Source organism: Rattus rattus, chromosome 10, assembly GCF_011064425.1.
Source record: "Rattus rattus isolate New Zealand chromosome 10, Rrattus_CSIRO_v1, whole genome shotgun sequence".
NCBI lineage: Eukaryota > Metazoa > Chordata > Mammalia > Rodentia > Muridae > Rattus > Rattus rattus.
This window is the reverse complement of record NC_046163.1, coordinates 46,691,815-46,714,388: the sequence shown is the minus strand read 5'-3', so window position 1 is coordinate 46,714,388 and position 22,574 is coordinate 46,691,815. Positions and strand designations below refer to the sequence as shown.

General features: G+C 47.5%; 1 protein-coding gene across 1 annotated transcript; it reads left to right on the top strand.

The window, feature by feature from the left end:
• Positions 1–884: 884 nt before the first annotated feature.
• Positions 885–20,949, top strand: Mgst3 (microsomal glutathione S-transferase 3). The gene is made up of 6 exons (XM_032915123.1): positions 885–1,010; positions 15,117–15,240; positions 16,197–16,270; positions 17,980–18,037; positions 19,491–19,563; positions 20,701–20,949. The coding sequence occupies exons 2-6, from the start codon at positions 15,124–15,126 to the stop codon at positions 20,835–20,837; spliced, it is 459 nt and encodes a 152-aa protein (XP_032771014.1). The 5' UTR covers positions 885–1,010; positions 15,117–15,123; the 3' UTR covers positions 20,838–20,949.
• The last annotated feature ends 1,625 nt before the right edge of the window (positions 20,950–22,574 follow it).

Sequence of the window (22,574 nt, the reverse complement as noted above, 5' to 3'; positions counted from 1 at the left end):
CTTTCATCCTGTTACTAGAAAGAAGTTCATGAAATACGAGTTGAAACATGGTATTTGGGCAACCTGGATTTGTGTTCTCCAGGCCATGGTCACTCATTTTTGGCTACAGAATAAACTTATTCTCTTGTGTTTGTGAGGAAGGAAGGAGGGGAGAGGCTTTAAAAGTTATGCACTGTCGGATCTAGGTTCTCAGTCGAGTTTCTTAGGGCACTTCAGAGACGCGGGGGTGGGGGGTTACTTCAGTGCTTTCTGCGACCGGTTTAAAGCAGAACTTACAGAAATTAGCTGTCAAGGTCTACTTCGGCCCAGTAGGTCCTATCCAAGGCTCTCCTGGAGGCCGCCGCGAGGTGGCACAAGAGGGTGCGCCAGTGCTCTTTGTTAAGTCTGCGGGGTCCGGGGAGAAACACCTCGGCGAGCCAAACCAAAGGAGCCCGCATGTGGAGGTTGGGGGAGCAAGAAGGGGTGCGGTGCACCGTGTGGGCAGGGCTACGGTACGTGCCAACAATGTTGGCTAAAGGAACTCCCATAGTCTCAAACGCCCCCTCCTCAGGAGACTTCAAAGGTGAGGCACACACCTTCCCCCTTCCTACCCCACGCTCTCCAAAAAAACTACCCCTACGGCCTGCGCACGCGCAGCAAGAGGGGTTACGGTGGCCTGCTGGGGACAAATTACTAATGCGTTACTGTTCCTTCCGCTCCAACTTAGCAAAAACAAATCTAGGACCAATTTCTGACTGTAGTCAGAAAAAGATACTTGAGGAAGAGAGCAAATATATAGATTGGGGAACCGGAAAAGTAAATATGCGGACTATCCAGAACAGGGAGAAAATGCGACTTCGCTTAAGAGACAGTGAGAACCGCCAAAGTCAGAGGCGGTCCCGGAGACGGTCCCGGGGCGTGGCCACGCGCTGTCCAAGGCGGAGTGGGGCGGGTCCTGCGGGACAGCTAGAGCCGCACCCAGGCATTGCTGCGCTGCTCAGGTCTGCACCAGGCGCGTCAAGGTGAGCCAGGTAAGTGTTGGCACCTGCAAACCACAGGAGCTTTAGCTTCGCTGGGGTTCTTGAATGCCTGCACACGCACAACCTGTATCTCAGCCATTTGGAACGGAATTAGGGTCTCTCTGCAACCTCCCTTTCTTATCGGTCGATTTGTGCTCTGCATTTCCACCTGCTCTGCCTCTGTCCGCCATGCATGTCCCCTTGATGGTACAGCTTAGGAGCTTCTCCGGGAGGGCTCCACCTCGCTCTCTCTAGCTCAGGGAGGCTCTCAAGGTCAGCTCATCCTCAATTCCTTATTTCCCTCCCCCTCCTTAACTCCAGTTGTGTAAAGACCCGGGGCTCCTCTTTCGACCTTCCTGAGACCACCTGACCTTACTCACTGCAGCTGTTGTACAGAGAAAGGAGCCCTGAGCTCTGCAGTGTGAACTGACCATTCCGACTTGATCTAGCACAGGTTTCATAAGTGGAGTGCAAGCGCCGCTCCTGCTATGGATGTCTTGTTGCTAGGATCCTTCAGGAGGGTCTCAGAGGGAATTGTATTTGTTTGTTTAGTTTTTTTTTTTTTCTCTCGCCTCGTAGAGAGAAATCCTTTGCATTGATACCTGGACATGGGTCATTTTCTTCCTTCTGTCTAAGTAGCAAGAGACTTTTTGGGAAGGGTGGGTGGGATCTTCGTTCATCTCTTCAACTACAGGGGTGGGGCACCTGCAGGGTGGTGGAGGGGAGTAGAGACTCTGAGTCACTCCCCGAGGTTTCTGCTAATTCTTTGCTTGAGAGGCGCCACTTTACAAGTAGCCTAGGGTACAAGTGAGTGCGGCAAAGGAAGTAGAGGAAAAGCAGAGACAGATGGTCGGATGGGTAGGAAAGGACCGCTGCGGGTTGGGATTTGAATCCCTTTAACTAGGGAAAGGAGGTGCTCCAGAGAGCAAGCGCTCTCTGCTCTGCTGCCTGTACTGGTGGCTTAGGTGTGGCCTTGCAGAGTATACTGCGGATTTTAAGGTAGTAGCAGACCAGAAGCCAGGCCTTCCCTGGAGAAATCTATAGGGCACCTGCAGACTGCTGTTTCCAGGAAGCAGCCAAGGTTATTGGTCAGGGTTACAGGCATGTTTTTATTTCAGTGTCTCAATAATGAGAGTATGTTGTCTGAGTCAGGGGACCCAGAATTCTCACGGGAGCTAAATTTATCTAAGGAGTTAAATAAAACTAACATCTGAAATCCAAACATGTGCTTCTACCCTGGGAAGTACATTCTGCCCAGCTTCTTCCTGACACAATGTTACAGAAATAGAAAACTCTGTCAAGTGATTCTTCTTTTCTTTAACCAGTGTTACTATATATAAAATGACAGTGATAGTGTGGCCAGACACAGAAACTGCACCCCTGGGGCTTCCTTAGACTAAGGAACAAAATCTTTCTGGATACAGAGGCCTGCAACCGGAATCCTAACACCAGAGAGCCTTGGACAGGAGAATGGTCATTCAAGGCCAGTCTCAGCCAGTTACTGAGACCTTGTTAAAGGACAAGGTCAGAGTTCCCCTCACTTAGATTCCTTCCTGCTTGTGGAGTGTGCTAGAGGAAACAATCTGAAAGTGAACTCCTTCATAGGGGAACAGCACAGAGAAAACACACACACACACACACACACACACACACACACACACACACACACACAGAGGTGTGTTTATCCAAAAAGTTGCTGAAAATCCCCTGGACTAGTCAGGGGATTCAAATGGACCTGTCAAAAGTAATTTAACACCGACTGAACATTAGCTGATTTTAAACCTATGAGTTAAAATTTAAAGTTTTTTTAATTTTAAAAATCTAAATCTATGATTTAGTCATTCTCTGTGTGTGTGTCTCTTTAGAATATGCTGCTGTTATTTTTGCAACTAAGGTATGTGTGTTATGTATGATGTTTACATGCACGTGAATGCCAATTAGTACACATGCATGTCCCTACATATGAAGATGTCTTTCTTAGTCATTCTCCACCTCAGTTTTGAGACTCACTGAGTCTTATTAATTCAGCTGGCCTGGCTGGCCTGAAATTGCCCAGGATCCTCCTCTCTGTGCTTGTTGAGCACCGGGATTGCTCCACCAGGCTTTTTTTTTTTTTTTTTTTTTTTTTTTAACATGGGTACAGGGAGCTGAAAGCAGCTACCCATGCTTACTTGGCAAGCAATTTTGCTGACTGAGCCATCTCCCCAGCCCTTGCAGCTGAGTTTATTGATCCCGCGTCCGAATCTACTGTCCTCTGGAATAAGAAAAACTTGGTGTTATTGTCAAGTTTCCCTGTGTAAGATTAGCTCTGAAACAGAGTCCACTCGCCTGTCTGTGGTGAGAAATGCGGCAACTGGAGCAGGAAAATCACATTGTCTTCCAAATGCATTGAGAGTTTCACAGGGCCCCTTGCTGCACTCTGAGTTCTCTCGAGATGGATCTGTTCATCACCCGGAATGTGAATTCCAATACTTTGGTGCCATGACCCACTTTTTTGTTATTCTTTTGAAACAGGGTCTTCCCAAACCTAGGCTCGCCTCAGATGCTCAATCCACCTGCCTCCGTGTCCCACATACTGAGGCTCTAAGCATGTGCCATGCACAACACCTGGATTGTTCTCATTTTTAAGTAAACAGTACTTTATATTTCTCCTGCTTACGAAATACAAATGGAGACTGGAGCTACGGCTCAGCAACTGAGAACACTTGCTGCTTTTCCAGAGGACCAGAGTTCTGTCCCAGTACCAACGTCACTGGTTTACAACTGCCTGTAACTCTAGCTCCAGGAGATCTGACACCTTCTTGTGGCCTTTACAGGTACACATGTGCGCACACACGCGCACGCACACACACACACACACACACACACACACACACACGGCATACATTCATACATTTCTGGCTCACAACCATATATGCATAAGTAATAAAAGTAAAGAATGGCAGTTCTTTTTAAGAGATGGGAAAATGCAAATGATTATGCTAATGCATGCTTCTAAGTCCCAAGAGGCATGGGAGGGTCAAGCCAGATAGAGGCCAGCAACCTAGGGAGGCTCCTTCACTTAACAGCTGGTATCTTCCCGAGGATCTAGCATCTGCTAAGAGTTATAATAACTCTAAGCTATCTTTATTTCTTATGATGGAAAATCCAAGTGGTATTAATGTGACTCATTGAAGACTTTTTCCTCCTCTGGAAGTCACAGCTTCCCTGCCCCGTGACTTTACGCTCCTGTGAAATGTCAGCTAAGGTGTAGGTTTATGGAAATCATGGCTCAGTCACGAAGAGCCAGCCACAGGACTGCCCTGCCACGCTGTGTACCAGGAGACTGGAGGAAGGGTTCTTGCCATGCACTAAAACGAAAATGTTCTTTTCTGGATCTTTTCCAAGATTTTTTCTCTCCCCCCCCCACCCTTCCAATTAGAAACATCGCAGTCTGTAATCATGCCCAGGCTCAGAGCTAATTATTACCTCTTCTTTCTTGTTAATATTTTATGCTCAGGAGAGGGCCAAATGTTGGCAAACCAGCTTGGTTCAGGGATGGGGCGGTCAAGGCCTAACTTTCGGAATCTGAGAGCTCACTCCCCTGGAGTATGGGAATCTCGGCTTTGTTCTGGGGTAGCTGTGTGCTTTGAAGGATGTTATTTAATCCCTCGAAGACTTAATTCCCTCACCTGCAGAGGTAGTCATTCACGATAGAGGTGCTGTGAGGATTTAAATGAGCTACTATTGAATTGCTTAGAACAGAGTTTAATCCATGCTGGATAAAGATTACAAATAATAAGCCCTTCCTGCTCTTCCTCTGGGTTCTGTCATCACCCTTCGGTCACACTGGCCTCCTTTCTCTGCCTTGTGAACATTGACCTGCCCGACTGGAAGCTTCTACCCTCGCTGTTTTCTTACCCGTGTTCTCTGTCACACATTGCCATGATAACCTTCTCGACTTCCAGCCCAGTGTTTTCCCCTCCTCCACGTGTGTACTCTACCCTCACACCCTGACTGTGCCTTCTGGAGGTTCGGCACTCCCTCCTCCGTCTTGATATCCATTGCAGCCCTGCACATGGGGTGTTGTATGGTATTTGTAACAAAACTGAAAAGGGAAAGAATCACTCTGAGAGAGTGGGAGGCATCGAATTGGAGGCAAGCTGTCCTCTGGGTAAAATGCTTTATCCTGAACTGAATTTATGGAATTGGCTGCATCTGATAAATGTTTTGGTGTCTCTCTCTTTCTGTCTGTATTCCATGATCTTTCTCCTCTCCTCATCTAAGGCGGTTGCCTTCAAACCACTAGAAGCAAAATGTGAGGTGTGTCTAGAGTCCTGTGTCCTGGAAGGCTCAGGTCTAGGCTATGTAGACTAACATGACCCAAGGATTCAAAGTCAGGTGTCAGGGTATCCCGGCCCATGGAACTTTAAGCATGGAGAATCTCTGTAAGAAACCTAATGTTATACCTACAAGAAAACCTGGAACTTATTCTAACAAATCCAGTGTCCTTGAGTTCCTGGGATACAGGATTACTATTTCTTCCCAAACGAGACTCATTGTCATTCAAGCATGTATGTTTGGGGTCTTGCCACCTAGAAGTCAAACTCTGAAGAATAAAAGAGAAGTAATTTCCTGCCTTGGCCTTCACTGGCACAACAGTGCCAGCTTGTCCCTCAGCAACAAGAGCCATTCATTTGGTTCCCAGCTTCCCTGGTTCCTCCCTCCCCAGCCTCCCACCAGCCCAGTCACGTATTTAACAATTGTTTTCAGTAGGGACAATTCCCCACAGTGTTGGAATTAGAACACCATCTGAAGCTTCAGTGTGGCTGAGCTGTGCCTGCTTAACTGTAGAGCTGAATGTGTTTGGATTAAAGAGGGGATTCTGCCATCTTCCCAACATGACTCATTTCCAGACCTGCTGGCTGCCAGTGCATGGACAAGGCTGAAGACTGAGGTCCTGAGAAGGACCCACTACGTCCTGCCGGCTGCAGCTGGCTCACTGAGACTAACAAGCGAGCAGTCCGTACATCGGGCTCCTTTTGTTCAGCCAGCTTCCTGGTTATAGCCCTTGGAAAAATAAGTACTGAACCTGCATCACCAGCAGGTTACCTAGGCCTGGCATCTAGGTTCTTATCCCTTTTCTTAAGTGCCTTTAGGTTAGTGGCGCCTGGCTATGGTACCCTACAGGCCTAGTCACAGCAGGCAGGAGGCAGAGGCAGGAGGATTTGAGCAGTGCTTATTTGGAGGTTTGACAAACAAGCTTTGACGTGTTTGTTGTGGATGTGAACTAGAACTTCTGTCATTACGGTGGCACTGTGGGATGAACCCAGAGAAATGGCGTGACTCCGACTGGTTCTTTATCCTGGACATAGAATTACCTCAGCGTTGATTCCCCTCACTTCCTACTTTTCCTCACCAAGCTTCTCCTGGGCTTGGAGTATCAGCTAGAAGCGCTCTCCTCCAGGGATTCCGCTGGCAGACTCTCCTGGGAACACCACTATTCTGGTACTGCAGTTTTCATTGGCCCTGTCTCTGATTCCTCCTCCCATGACCACCAGCCTTACCTCACTGAGGCAAAATCCCGTCAGGAACTGCTGAAAGGCCTGTTCCTTTGTGGAAACATCCAAAGGTTGAGTCCAAGCTGGATAGCTGTTAGGGGAAGCTTTAAGTGAGTAAACTGAGCCTCCAGTCCCACCCGAGTTTGCTGAGCCATCCGGTATGTGGGACTTTAAGAGACATCCGTTTTATATCATCAAGCCCACCCTTTAAATGACCATCCCTGTGTCACCATCAGAATTATTGGGGTTTTGTCATGTAAAATAATTGGACTGATAGCACATCCAACCAAATTAGGGTTACTGTGAGACTTTGGGGGAATGGTGGCTTTGCTGAGCTAAGAATACTTAGTCATGGTCGCCTTCCTGTTTGTAGTAACATAAAACACCAGCTAAAAATTTGCAAAAGGGCGAGATCACAAACTGAAGTAGAAGTTGCTGTTTGTCCAATCTGGGTTTTGTTTACTTAAAGCCGAAGAGAACTCTGTCCTTAGGAAAACCTAAGGTCCTGTGTAACTTGGTGACTCAGGAGTGATAAAATCTTTGGGGGGGAGTGCCTACATCCATAACTCCTGTCTCTTGCTCTACTTACGCAATGCCGACTGTGCCCTGGGGCGTTTCACTGGGCAGCCGAGAGGACGTGGGTACCCAGTGAAAGAGAAGGTTGCACCAGAAGCATTCCCTTGACTGTAGGCTTGCCCAGAGCCCTTCCTGAAACTGAGAGAACTATGCTCCAGTGAGATAAGGCCTGCGGTGGCGGAAGCAGGAAACAGAGGCAGGGTTGGTGGAAACTGTAGCACTAGAAGAGTGATATTCCCAGGAGAATCTGTCAGCGGAATTCCTAAAAGGGAGCACCTGAGCCTAAGAACCTAAGACCCCCGGTGCTGCCGCCTCATATTCTGAATGGAGTGAATCCTGGAGGCGAAACCTACAATGCCACGTGTGAAGCCTAGACTTTATGGCTCTTAGCCCGAGGGTATGGATGGTGTCTGTGACATACCTGGTGTCTGCTAACTAGCTATGCAGGACAGCCATTGCTTTGAGTGCTGTTCCACCCCTATCCCTGTAGACACAAAAAGCTGGTTGCCAGGGAACATTCATTCTCCTGGAAACCCACCGGGGCCTGGGGCTTTTTTTTTTTTTTTTTTTTTAGGAAGGGACTAGAAGATACCTTATTAAAGTATGGTTTGAACATATCAAAATAATTAGATTTATAACATAGCTGCAACAGAGGCATCTATAAGACCTCCTATAGCAGCATAGATAATGGCAAAGAACTGATTGTTTCCCCCATTCATGGGGAACAAGACAAGCATGCCCACTTTTGCCTATTCTGTTCAACATTGTATTGGGTTCCAGCTAGGGACATTGGCCAAGAAGAAAATAACATCAGTGATTCAAAGAAAAGAAAAAAGGCCATCCCTATTGGTAAGGAAGCAATAACTCTTTCTCAGTAGCAGATCCTGGATATGAAGTATTCTAAAGACCCAGGAGGCTGATACTTTGTATATGCTCAGCTGCAAACATGTGAAGGGTTAGATCCCAGTGCCCTGAAAGTGTAAGGTGGAACCAAAAAGCCTCTGTCTGGCTGCCGCCTCCCCTGAGCTGCTATCTTTTCCCTTTGCTCCTGAACCAGAAGCAGGGTGCGTCTGTACTGCTCGGGACGTAAGCTCTGCCAAGGACTGTTCCTTATTGCTGCTTCTCACTTACAAGGCGCAGGCTCTGCAGAGTGATTTAGTAGCAAATGATGGAGACACTGGTCAGTCGGCCTGCACTCCGACCCGACCCCAGACCTGCAGTCACCAGGCTTAGGCAAATTGCCAAATTCCTCTTTGCTGTATCTCCCTCCTGGGTAACATGCAAACATCACTCTCACACGCAGTGTGTCAAGCCTTAAACTCCAACTCCTTTGACTGGTTTAAAAAAAAAATCAGGTCTGGTGATTGTAGCCATAGAAATCTAGGAAGGCAGAAGCTGTCACAGGCCAGGGTCACTAGGTAACTTGTTTAGTTCATGTCAAGCCAAATGTTAAAGCTGAAAAGATAGAATTGGTCCTGTGGTCTGTGCAAGCTCTGGTGTAACTAACTGTGGAAGGTCTAGCCTCAGCTCAGCCTGCAGCCATCATGTTCTAGAGATGCCACAGGCTGTGGAGGGGTCCAGGACCCTCCAATAGAAAGCATTGTATAGATCACCGAGACAGGGGTGTGCTTCTCAGTGTGACCTGGATACAATCATCACCACCACCTACAAATTTCCTCTTTTCCCTATAACAAGTGTTTTAAAATTTCATTCGTTTACTTCCATGCATATGGGTATCTCACCTGCATGTGTGCCTGTACAACATGTGGGTGCTTGGTTCCTGTGGAAGCCAGAAGAAGGCATTGAATCCCCTGGAACTGAAGTTCTAGACAGTTGTGAGCTGCCATGTGGGTGCTGGGAATTGAACCCAGGTCCTCTAGAAAAGTAGCCAGTGGTCTTAATCACTGAGCTGTCTTTCCAGCCCTAAACAACAGGGGTTTTTTTTGTTTTGTTTATTTATTTTACCATCCAGTCATTGCCCCCCAAATAACAGTTTTTAAACGTGATCTCTGGGCAGTGATCTAGACACCTGGAACTTTTTTTTTTTTTTTTTTTTTTTTTTTTTGAGGACCCAACCCAGGGCCTTGCGCTTGCTGGGCAATGGACAACTGGGGACTTTTGAAAGTTGCATTCACAGGCCCCACTGGAGCCCTATGGAATCAGAAACTGGGAGGGGGCATGGCTTAATGCACTCTCCATGTGAAGTCTGAGAACCGCAGCAACACTCGTCTGAGTTTCTGTATTTGTGCACCTGACTGTTAAGAGACACAAATGGGAGGCTCCTGTCTTGTGTTCTCTGTGTTTCGGTTCATGTTACAGTAGCCAGTTGGTCTGTGGGAAACACAGTTACAAGAGTTCAATGAAGAGCTTCTGTGTCCAGACCATGAAGACCGAGTTCAGGAAAAAGTTCTTATCTTGGTGGGTCCATAAAAGAGCTGCAGGTGTGCGATCAGCAAGATGTGTGCAGCCCACATGAGTGCTTATGCCTGGGGGACTTGTAAATCAGTTATCAGCTCCTCAGGCCTGGCCCTGAACGCTATCTGCTGCCCCTGGATTCCTAACAACCCAGGGTGTGGCTGAGGCTGCCTGGGTGTGGATTCTGAACTGAGCTGCCTTCCCCTTCTTAATGCACCCTGACCCAGAGGCCACCCTCTGAGGGCTGAGAACATCCATCTCTTTCTCCTAGAGTCTCAGAAAATAAGAGCTTAGCCAATGATAAAGTATTTCTGAACCTTGACAGAATTAAGCCAATCCTATCCTTAAAGGCTAAAGTTTAATTATTTTTACTCCTCGGTCTAAGGTTTTAGCAACTAAGGATGCAGACCTCTAGGTTCTAGATTCTTCTTTCCTGTGTAATCCATCATTCCGTTTCTTCCATGGTTTCAGTAGATGCTTTGGAGGGAAGAAAAGCAGACTCAAATAGTTTAGATGACTATTACCAGGTACTATATAAGGCGATGAGCCGTCTCTTTGTATGTGTGGTGGCGGGGCATTCCTGAAAGCCACCCAAAGCTCCTGCTGTTACCATGCACTCTGTGAGCGCCTGCATTACCATGAGTAGTCCTAGCCGTGGGGAATGCCAAACCGCACGGAGCTCAGTGGCTGTTCTCGTCATCCTCTGAGTGCAGATTACACATATGAAGTAGGACGCCTCACCGGAAGGGTCTGCTGAGGTGTAGGAAAGGCTTTCCCACGTTTCTGAAGGGTAGCATTCCAGGCTTTCTCACTACATCTGTTCACAAGTGTCCAAGGCTCCTGCAGAACAGACCCTACAGGGAGAAGAGGGCTCTCCACTATAGAGGATCACATGGTCTCTCAAACTGCCCATGCTAGTATCCCATACTCCCTCCCCACCTCCAGTTAATTCTCTGCCTTTTCTGCTGAACCATTTCATGGACCCCCATGGAAATGGAATTACATCATCATCCCCCCCAACCCCCACTTTCGCCCTCTGGCTCCTCAGCTACTCTCCCTCCTTCAAGCCGATAGACTCATTGGCTTTATTACTGTTATGTGCATATGTGTGCACAAATGCATACAAATACAATCTTCTGAGTCCGTTTTTATTGTGGGCACATGGTTTCAGAGCTGACCACTCTGCATTCAACAACCAGTAAGGGGCTCATCCCTGGGAGAGGCTAATTCTCCATCTCCCAGCGGCCATTAGTGGCCTGAAGTTCTTTGCCTAGAGGTGGCACCCTGTTAAATCTCCTGTTAAAACATGTCCGTTGATATTGCCATCACAGCCAGTTCTAGGAGGGGCTGTTTCACAGCAGACTTGCTAGTGTACAGGCTTTTACAATCTTTCCATTCCCTTTCCCGTGATGTCCCCAGAGCCATAGGTTCAGGAGCTGCAATATGAATCTGTCAGTTTCAGCTGTGCTCCCCACAATCTCTGCACTGTGTCCAGCTCTGGTTTTCTGTGCTGGTCTCCATTTTCTGTAAAGAGCACCTCCTTCGATGAGGGGTGGCGGCTACACTTACCTGTGGGCAGGAGGACATGAGTTAGCATGCATAAAGAATTATGTTGGTCCAGCAAAGTCACAGTACTGGATTATTTTTCAAGGTGATCTTGTTAGCCCTGGATTATTGACTAGGTTTCGAGTTCCAGGCGTGATATCTTCCTGTCGAACGGGCCTTAAGTCCCATTAGATAACTGTCGATTGCCGCCAGGCTGTGAGTCACGCTGACCGCACCTTTACGCATATCTCGCCAAGCTGCTTATTGCCCGGGTTCATGGGTATTGCAATTGGGTAGGGCCGTTGAATTGCCCCCTGCCCTTTGCAGCTTGAATAGAATTTTCCTGGTCATGAAAGCTGGAGTGCAGGAAAAGGGCTTGCAGGTCAGATCCAGCCTTGAACCATCCAAGTCCAGTGTCCTAAAAGTCACCAGCATCTCTCGATGCGGGGTCTTGCTTACCCCGACCCTGGTTCGTCCTGGTCACACTGTCTTCATGAACCGAGGAGAGTGACTCTCACCAGGTGTGAACACCTGGCAGACTGCAGTCCTCTGAAGGAGGAGCCTGGCAGAAATGTTAGTTTCTAAGTTGTAGATTGCAGAACAGTTGCTTTGGGACTGGTTCTAAAGTGCAGTCCGATATCCACACAAAGATCACTTCCGTCTGGCTGCTGGCTGCTCTTAGACATCAGAAAAACAGGGGTCAGCCACTAAGGCCCGTTCTGGTGCAGTGTTGCTGAACTAGAGTGTTTATATGAATTCTGACCTGGTCCTAGGCCTGCCCTCACCCGCTTGAGCCTCCAGACTCACAAACTGCCCTAGAGCAGAGATGTTTCCTTTCATCGCCCTTGCAAGCACAGCTCTGACAGCCTTGGAGGCAGCTTCATTTTCAATGGCCCAGTGGTTTAAACTGAAAGGACAGCAAGTAGGCTTGACCACTTTCTATTTTAAAGGGGGTGTTCGGAACTCACACTGTGTTCTTGCTACATAATTAGTACCATAGTTTCTCACATGTACTGACTTTATAACTTGAGAAGAAAAGGAAGGAGAAGAAACTTGGAGAGCATCCAGGCCCTCTTCGAAGCTGGGCAGGTGTGGCTTCTCACCTTGTGCTGAGTCATAGAGACCGTCTGAGCTGCAGCGTGTGTGACCCTCTGAAAGGCAAGTGAACAGGGCAGAGTGAAGATCATAAAAGGGGGAACCTGGTGAGAACTGATTGCCGTGTGCTGTGATGGGGTGGTGACAGGTCCGAGGGGTTCAGAACCCTAATGTTATTTTTCTAAGCCAGGAGAATGGCGGTCTTAATTTATTTAGTTCTATGTACACGAGTATTTCGCCTGCACATAGGTCTGTAAGCCAGATGAGTGTGGTGCCCTGGGAAGCTGGATGGAAGTAGTCACTGAATCCCCCTGGGAGTCGAGCTGGGAGCCACCATATGGGTGCTGGCAGTCAAACACGGAATAGCAGCCATGTTTGTGATCTCAACCACTGAGCCATCACTCTACCCCTGAGAAACTTACTTTTTAAAAACCCGAGCAACTTGCTCCCCATCCAAATTTCATATTGAGAAAGACATCATGGCTCCACTGTATACAGGACTGAAAGAGGCCGCGGGAGCAGACAAATCTGAGTTAAATCTTACCCATAATACTTCCTGCTTTAGACTCCGGTGCAGCACATAAGCTCTGGGTGTTCCTCTGCCAGGAGGGGTCCTGGAATCATGTCCTTTTGTCTTTAAGGATCGCTAGAGATGTTCTGCAGCAGGGCAACACCCTGAGCTGGCTGTTGAGGTGATGAAAGCTAGACACCGATCAGAGACAGAGTTTATTTATTTTAGTGGGTGCGTGGATGTGTGGGGTGGGTGTGTTTGCACACACGTGCACGTGGAAGCCATCAGACAACCTCCGTTGTTGTTGTCTTTGAGACAAGGTCTCTCTCACTGACACCCAGAGCTCACCAATCAGGCTACACTGGCCACCCTGCAAGCTCCCGCAAGCTCGCTGTCTCCACAGCAGTAGGAATACAAGGCCATGGGTGCCATCTTGCCTGACTGTTTGGCATGGGTACTAGGGTTTGAACTCAGGTCTTCATGGTTGCTCAGCAAGCATTTTCCAACTAAGTCATCTCCCCAGCCCTTAAAGGCAAAGCACAGGTTGGCCTTGAACTTATGATCTTCCTGCCTCATCCTCTTAAGCATTTGCCACCAGTGTATTCTACCAGCAAGAGATTACACAGGAGCTCCGGGCAGCCTTGCATGTGGTAGTGAATCACTTCAGCATGTTCTGCGGTGCTGTCGCTGCCCTTTCTGCCAGCATGCTCTGAACCCTTAGCTCACAGCCCAGTGGGCTCTGAGATGCTTAAAGCCTCTTCTACCTGCTTACTTTTGTTCTCTCTGGTGCCCAGTCTAAGTCTTTCCCTTGAGACAGGAACTTAAACGCTGAACACTGCAAGATGAGCCAGGATTAGCTTTTTCTTAAAGCACTTTCTCCTGTGTGGTCAGAAAAATTAAAGAATTATATTTTGAAACCACAAAGCTACACCCCAATCTATAGTTAACATTTGCTCATTTTTTTTTTATTCCCAACTTTTTAATGCATTCCAAAATAAGTTGCAGACGTCAGAACTCTTTCTGGGGCTTGTGATGATCTGAAGGGCAGCCAGGGTCCTCAGAAGCCTGACAGACTGGGTGTCTTGTCTACGCCATTGGCTCAGGGGCCATGCTTTGATGTCAGAACAGTCTAGCAGGGCTTCTCCTCTCTGGTTTCTAAAACTGTGCCAGCATGTGGCCAGGATCAGGGTGGAAGGGTGGTTACAAGGTGTGACCTCAGAGTCGTCCTCTCCAGAAGCCACTGTTGTAGATGTTACTTTGTTAAAGTATGTCATGTTAAATATGTCCCAATGCAAATTTTAGTGGCTGTAACATACTGCAATGACCACTGTGATGATATGGGTGAAATTTGTAAATGGATGTTGGGCCAAAGAGATTATACAGCTAGTTATAGTACCATACACCTGTAATCTCAATACTTTGGAGGCTGAGTTGGGAGACTGAGGCAGGATGGTTGCTGTGATCTTAAGGCCTCTTTGGATTAAATATGGAATATATATAATTATGGAATATGGAAACATAAATATGGAATATATATGCAATTAAGTAGCCATGAGACGGCTCAGTGGGTAAAGGTGACAGCTGCCAAGGCTGATGACTGGAGTTCAACCCCCGGATCACACATGGTGGTAGAGAGAAGAGACTCCTATAAACTGTCCTGTCACCTCCATGCGCACACGGCTGTATGTGCATGGGTGTGTGCACATACAAAAACACATAGTAAAGAAATAAGGAAGTAAAATCTGTTCCCAAACTGAAAGGAAGAGATAGAGGAGGGAAAGAAGGTGAAGGAAGGAAAAGGGAAGGAAGGAAGGACATGTATGATTTGATACTTCCCTGAGACCATACTGTAGCCTGGAGTAATTTTTAATTGTTGTCTAATACACAGTAGTATGTTTGATGACCTCTTAGAAAGATCTTTTTTCTTTTTAAATTGGGCAGGGTTTATGTGTGTCATAATATATATGTATGTATGGTAAGTGCATGCATGATGTATGTGTATGTGTGATACATCCGTGTGTGTGCAGGTGCTCTTAAACTGCACATGCTCATATGGAGGCCAGAGGTTATGTCTGGGTTTTTTGGTTTTTTTGGTTTTTTTTTTTTTTATCCTCTCTCACTCTGTGCCTTCTTTTTTGAGGCATGTTCTGTCACTAAGTGCGAAGCTCACCTTTTTTATTGAAACTGGCTAGCCAGTGAGTTCCAGGAATCTTTTTGTCTTCATCCCCACCACACCCCAGCACAGTGGGGGCTGAGGGTCCAGAGTCAGGTCCTATTTGTACAGCAAGCTGTTTACCTACTGAGCCATCTTCCCAGCCCTGAAATGTCCTTGTGATCTGTATGCATCTGTTGGTAATGAGGCACTATGCTAAGGCCTTATCCACGATGCCCACAGCACTGGGTTAGTTTCCCACTGTGTCGCACGTTCTTCCGCAGAGCCAAGATGGCTGTCCTCTCTAAGGAATATGGATTCGTGCTTCTCACTGGTGCCGCCAGCTTTGTGATGGTGCTCCACCTAGCCATCAACGTGGGCAAAGCCCGCAAGAAGTACAAGGTAGAGGTAAGTAGGCTCACCGGCAGGTGCCTCTGTGGGCTTCCTGAGGCCCCCCAGCTAACCCAAGGCTTGCGTTAGTCCTGGAGGGAGAGCTGAGTGGCAGGTGGTGGCATTTTTCGGACAACGCCCTTTAGGATTTTGTTCCTAAGAGGCTGGGTTGTAGTTTACACTTCATTGGACTTTGGCTCTTCTGTAGAAAGACCCGGCCTACTGGGATTAAAAGTCCATTTTTGTCTGGAGCCATTTGCCTGGGACACTGCTGTTTTCTAAAGAGGGTAACGCAGCCATATTGCTTCCTAGTTTACCATTTTAAAAAAAGATGTCTTAAGTTGATTTTCCTGGTTCCTAAATAGAGAGGAGATGCTGAGCTTAACCTCAGCTTAGCCAGTAGCTGCAGAGAGGAAGTCTGTTAAATACTTCCTTTAGTTCTGGCTGAACTAGAAGGGGAACTTCTAAAGCTCTCCCGGGTGAGCAATTAGATGTCTGTTTGCATTTAGCATCTTGTAATTAGACTCCCTCAGTGGCGGGTTCTTTTCAAGTGTTCATATCTGGCTGCCTCTCCTTTTATTCTAATGGACACTTGCAATAAAAGTCTCACTCACTCAATTATCTGTTCCCTGTTAAGGAAGATCTTAGGGGATGTGGTGTGTGGTGACTCCTGGGAATCAGCCATTTCTCTATGGTGTCTCTGTAATCATCTGCGGTCCACCATTGATTTATGACATCAATGAGAAACACTGGCTGGGCAGAAGCCACTCCTGTCTCTTCGGCAACCACAACATAGTCACAGGTTCTCACTACCTCATGCTGGCTGGGAACGCCAAACCTGCTGCTGAGAACTGAAAACCTCGTGACTACAGAGACTGCAGGCGCCCATCCATCAGGAGGACAGTAGAGGGTGCTTTGGGATGTCTCCGTTTCGGTGTTAACTCTTACGCTCTGCTTGGCCTTTGCTTTGACAGTACCCTGTCATGTACAGCACAGATCCTGAGAATGGGCATATGTTCAACTGCATTCAGCGCGCCCACCAGAACACGTGAGTGTCGTGCTGCCAGACGGCAAAGGTGTCCATCGCTTCGGCCCTGAGTCTCGGAATTGGCTCAATGATAGCATGGCAGTCATGGGCATCTCGTTAAAAGTATCATTAGAACATTAGTGTCGGGGGTGGGGCAAGATGGCTCAGAAAATTAAGGCACTTTTTGCCAAATCTGATAATCTAAATTTGATCCCTGGGGCCCACATGGCAGAAGGACAAAACCAAGTCTAACTTACATGTGTGAGCCAGGGCATTGGTATAGACACGTACATTCACTCATACACACAAATAAAAACAAGTTACTATGGGAACAGATTTGAATACTGAATAAAACTAATTTATTTTTAGAATGGAAAAACCTTCTTAGCCAGACTATGGTGGCACACATCTTAAAATGCCAGCACTCGTGAAACAAAGGCAGGCATATATCTCTGTGAGTTTGAGGCCAGCCTGGTCTACAGAGTGTGTTCCAAGACAGCCAAGACTACCCAGAGACATCATGTCTTGAAAAACAAAACAAAACAAAAACTTCCGACTCAAGTTTTCAGAAATGTCTTTTCCTGATACGGTGATAAAAATGAGCTTAGGAAGAAAGGTTTATTCCAGCTCACAGATCAAAGGCCAGTCCATCATGGTGGGGAACTCATGATAGAAAAGTCAAGGTGACAGGAGCCTGAATGAAGCAGGGGACAAGGGGGGTCCATCACATCCACAGTCAAGAAGCAGAGAGAGACTAAGACCTGCTACTGCTCAGCTCCTTTCCCTTACACAGTTCAGGTCCCAGCCAGGGATTGGTGCCCCCCATGGTGGGCAGTTCTTTCTACTTCAATTAACAAACGCAGTCCAAATAATCTTCCATGGCCATGTCCATCCTCCAGGTGAGTCTAGATTCTGTTGACAATGAGCAGCCATCACAACGTGACCCTCTGCAGTGTTTGCAATGCATACGCTTGACAGAGAACTGAGTGGAGGAAGGATTTATCTTGGCTCACGATTAAAAGAAAGTAGTTCATGATGAAAGGTATACTGACCAGACTCATATTGGTGATGGTAGAGACTTATAGCTGGCCACAAGGCAGACAGGAAACAGAGTCCTCTGCTGGGCTGAATCCCTCAAAGACCACCCTTAGTGGCCTATACCTGCCAGTCAGGCCCCTGTCCCTAAAGGTCCCACAACCTCCAAAATCAATGCCACTAAGTGGCAACAGGTGTCTGAACACATGAGTGTGGGACAGTTCAGATTGAGTTTCCATTAGGAGACCTTTCCCAATCTAAGACCCTCCTCAGGAGTCTGTGGGATGTGAAGTTCTTTTACTCTCAACTAGAGCAAAGGCTGGTGGGTCCTGGTAAGCAGACCTCCCCTCAGCCAGTGTTTGTACTTGAGCCGCTAACCTTCCCACAGGAAGGTAGAGTTCCTTCTAGTTCTCAATGTTCCAGTCACTCATCCATGAGGAAACTTTTTTGGTTTTTTGGGGGTTTTTTTTGGGGGGGTGGTTTTTCCTTTGTTTTATTTTGTTATTGTCGGTTTTCAAGACAGGGTTTCTCTACATAGCCTTGCCTGTCCTGGAACTCACTCTGTAGACCAGGCTGGCCTCCAACTCACAGAGATCCACCTGCCTCTGCCTTCCCAGGTATAGGGATTCAAGGTGTGAGCCTCCACCTCCGGGCTTAAGGATACTTTATTAAAAGTTACTTTCTGTCCATTCCAGGTTGGAGGTTTACCCTCCCTTCCTATTCTTCCTAACCGTGGGAGGTGTTTACCACCCGGTAAGTTTCTTCTGGGGCTGGCCATCCATTTAGATGTGGTTCCCTGAGCTACCCTGGGCACAGGGAGAAGGAAACGAACACTGAATGTGTTCAACCAGCACATACTTAAAATGATTTTATTTACTGATCCCTTATGAAGTCTGCTTTAAAGTAGGCAGCATTTCACCTAGTTTTTTCAGAGTGAGGAAGAGCCTCTTAGGCACTGTTTAACTTTCATGGCTGAGGTCAGCTAAGTCACAGAAGCGTGGAACTTTGAACCCAGGTCTATTTCTAAAAGGTTTGTGTCCACGGGGAACAGATTTTACTTTCCTCATCCATCTATGCAAAAGAACACCTACCCACACCCAAGGTGAGCAAGACAGGCAGATGCCTGGATTAATCGGCCTTTCCTTTCCTTGGGGTCATAAGTAAATTATTTGGTATGTTAGAAAATGGCGAGTGCCCAGTAGCAAACTGTTGAGAGGTCGGACAGGAGTGTGGGGCCTGGAGATTATGAGTAGTGTGGTCAGGCTCAGGGCTCTTACCGAGGTGACAGTTAAGCAAACCCACAAGACATGAGGAAGAAGGAACTGCATGTGTCTGTCTGGAGCACCCAGCACCCAGAAGGCATTAGTCACCTGAGGTTATGGCAGTGAACCGGACGAGCAGGCATCTGTACGACTGAAAACGGCCCCAAACACCGTCTGTCCCACAGTAGCTGGCAATTACTCAGCACTGTAACGAAGAGCAGCCTGGCAGAGACTAAGCTTAAACCGAGAGTCACTGGGGCTCTCTCGATAGCGGGACTTCATCCTCCTGCGGATACTTCTTATCCAGGGTCAAGCAAGACCCTCCCATAGTGCCACCCACAGCACTACCAGATTGGAAAAGGACTTGGGGAAGGTTACCTGCTCACCCTACCCCAGCCTTTGTTCCCTCTTACTCTGTCTGGGTTGCTCAGGATTCCACCCACAGAAGGCTTTACTCTCTCCTGTTGGGAATGGCGCTTTCCCTCTGGGTACATCTTCAAGGGTTTGCTATACATTTCTTCTCACCTGGCCTTGTCGAGCTCCACCCCTGCCGAGTGCAGGCTGCAACACTGGCTGCATCCAGGGGTTGTCACTGTAGACAGCACAGCCCAGCAGCTCCCATATCAGATGTCAGAGTTGACTCTTCTGACTCATCCTGCAACCCTGAGGTCTGCCTGCCCTGACCTGAGTTCCAGAACCAGTTCCCCCAGTTGCCCTGAGCAGGAAGTTCCTTCTAGTGCACCATCAGGAAAGCCAGGACTCACCTCAGAGTTGAGCATGCTACTGTAGATGACAACGACTACCGGCCTTCAACTTTCCTGACTGAACCAAATAACCTCATTATTTCCTAACTCTGTGAGAATTACATTAGCAGATGCATGTAGGCATTAGTTAATAAAGGTCTGTTTCTTCAGTGCAAAGACTGAACTGTCCTTTTATCTCAGCGCATAGCTTCTGGCCTGGGCATGGCGTGGATTATTGGGCGAGTTCTTTACGCATATGGCTACTACACAGGAGGTAAGTACATGTTGACATCCGCCAGGGAAATACACCTTAGATTTATCTTCTTCTTCACCGTGTATTATGGGCCCTGTGTGCACGGGCCCACAGAGGGCAGAGAGGCTATCAGTCCCCTGGAGCTGCAGTGACAGGTGGCTGCAGGTCACCTAAAGTGAATGCTGATGACTAAATTTTGGTTCCTCTGCAAGAGCAGCAAATGCACCTAACCACCGAGCCATCTTTTCTGCCCCCAAAACAAATTTTATTTATATATATGTATATATATATTGGTTTTTTGAGACAGGGTTTCTCTGTATAGCCCTGGCTTGCCTGGTATTCGCTCCATAGACCAGGCTGGCCTCGAACTCACAGAAATATGCTTGCCTCTGCCTTGTGCATCAGCACCCAGCCAAATTTTAAATATGGTTACTGTATTTTAACTCTTGGTTGGGATTTAAAAATGGGGGAAGAAGTACAGCCAGAGAGATGGCTCAACTGTTAAGATGATTGACTGCTCTTCCAGAGGATCCAGGTTTGATTCCCAGCACCCACACAGCAGCTCACAACAGTCTGTAACTCCAGCTGTAGGGGATCCATGCAAGTGGTGCACAGACACTCGTTGCACACGTAAAATCTAAATGAGGTAGTGGCTTAATAACTACCGTGGAAGGTCTGGTCTTTTTCTTCTTACTACCCTCGGAATAGTAACAAGTCTTTAAGCATTTTCCAAGTGCCAGTTGCCTGTCTGTGAGCTTTACCTGTGCTAGGCAACCTCACCGCAATTCCACACACAGCCTGTTTAACAGGGAACAGCCTCAGAAATATTAAAGGGCTAACCAGAGCTGCCAGGAATCAAACCAAGTGCTACATCGGCAAAATCTGGCCACCACTGGGGTAAATGACTAGCAGAGAGGAAAGGGCTGTGCGTCATCCTGGAGGCAAATGCTCCTATCGGGGCTAAGACAGAGTTGCCTGACTTGTAAAGTTCTCCATAGTCTGGGCAGTGCTATTGTAGAATTACTTCACACATAGCTTCTAGCATACTGACGGCCCTAGGCTAACCTCCCAAGAACAGGTGGTTGAATGTACGACCTCAGACGCTGGAGCAGAGTGGCTGGTGAACGTTCTGGTAACTTCTGCCGTCCTGTTTTTCAGACCCTAGCAAGCGGTATCGAGGAGCTGTGAGCTCTCTTGCCCTCTTTGCCCTGATGGGCACAACTGTGTGCTCTGCTTTCCAGCATCTCGGCTGGATTAAACCCGGCCTAGGCAGTGGGTCCAGATCCTGCCACTGAGGAACGGGAGGCCTTTCACCTCCCAGTCGCCTTCAACGACCCGCCCTTACTTCCAGCTCCACTGTTTTTTAAATATAATAAAAACTTATCTGGCGTCAGCCTCGTACCTAAACCTCCTGACTGCGTTGAAATAAGTGCGCCATTTCTCCCCGTTAAGAGCAGAGCTGTGAGTGTCCCTCCTCCCGTAGTCTGCGGAGCTGAGATGAAGTCCGACTGCGGTGATGAGCGAGTGTGGAAGAATTGAGCCATAGCTCCAGTTCACATGTAGTGCTGCTTGATGGTGATAATTAATATGGACTTTAAAAATCTATTGGAGATCGTTTATATTGCTTAAAAAGTTAAGAATGGGTTCAGTCAGAAGAGCAGGTAAAGACACTTGTCATAAAGCCCGATGACCTGAGTTTAACTGGCTCCCACAAGTTATCCTCTGACCTCTACATGTGCACTCAATGTTGCACATGTGTGTAACACCCATGCAAATGAACATAATTATTTAAGTTAAGCCGCAGATGATGACTCTGATGCTAGAACTACTAACAGCTCAGTTTATAGATGAGGAAACAGGCTTAGTCTATTCCAGGGCTGGAAAGATGGCTTGGCGGTTAAGAGCACAGACTGCTCTTCCAGAGGACCCGGGTTCAATTCCCACCTCCCATATGGCAGCTCACAACTGTCTGTAATTCCAGTTCCAGGGGATCTGACACCCTCACACAGACAGACATGCAGACAAGAAACACCAACATACATAAGATGAGAATGAATAGATTGTTTAAAATGTCTATGCCAACGACTGATTAGAAACAAACGGGAAAGGCATTAGAGAATGATCTAAGCTAGCAAAGTAAGATCATTAAATAAGATCCAAAAACTAAAGGTGGCTGTCAAGTATGAACAAGAGCACAGTGTCTAGACCTTTGCTGTCCAACAGGGTGGCCATGCATTCTCTGTTGCACTGAATCGCTCAAGCTTCAGAGATGAGCACTGAAGGGTAGCTCAGCCTTGCCGGGATGACTGTGACACCCTTGGGAATTAGATCAGAATACATCCCTGGGTCGGGTCATGAGAATATGTCACCAGTGCTCTGAAAAAAAACAAGAAAAGGAAATGGGCTTCCCCGCTCCCATAAAGCTTTAAAGCTGCCTTCATTTTAGCAGCAGTGGGTGTTCCCTTATGAAATGGTAGTGGTGAGGCAGGAAGTTTGGGGTTGGGACTAGAAAAGGCAACATCTGTAAACCTCTGCAGTAACTGGGTTTTATTCGTGTTATATAAGAAGTGCACCCAGGGGACCTGGAGAACTGCTTCCTCTCACTGCAGACTCAGCGAGGCAGGAGGACCCAGTGCTGGCCTCTGGAGCTCTGGCTTCCCTGTGGGACAACACTGAGCAGGTAGTAACAGGTGGGAAGAGCAGCTTGGAGTACCTTCCAGGGTTACAGTCCTTAGATCCCAGGCATTCATGCCTCTAGGTCAGGGGTTCTCTTATACAGTTCCTCATGTTATGGTGAACCCCCCCCTCAACCATAAGTTTTCATTTCTACTTCATAACTATAGTTTTGTTACTGTTAAATCATGATATAAATATCAGATATGCAGAATATCTGATATATGACCCCCGTGAAAGGGTCGTTCAACACCCCCCAAGGGGTCGGGACCCACAGGTTGAGAAATCACACTGTAGCAGGCAGTTAAAGTTCTTGGCCCAGGATGCATGGCCCTTGGTCTTAATGAGGACAGCTCTCT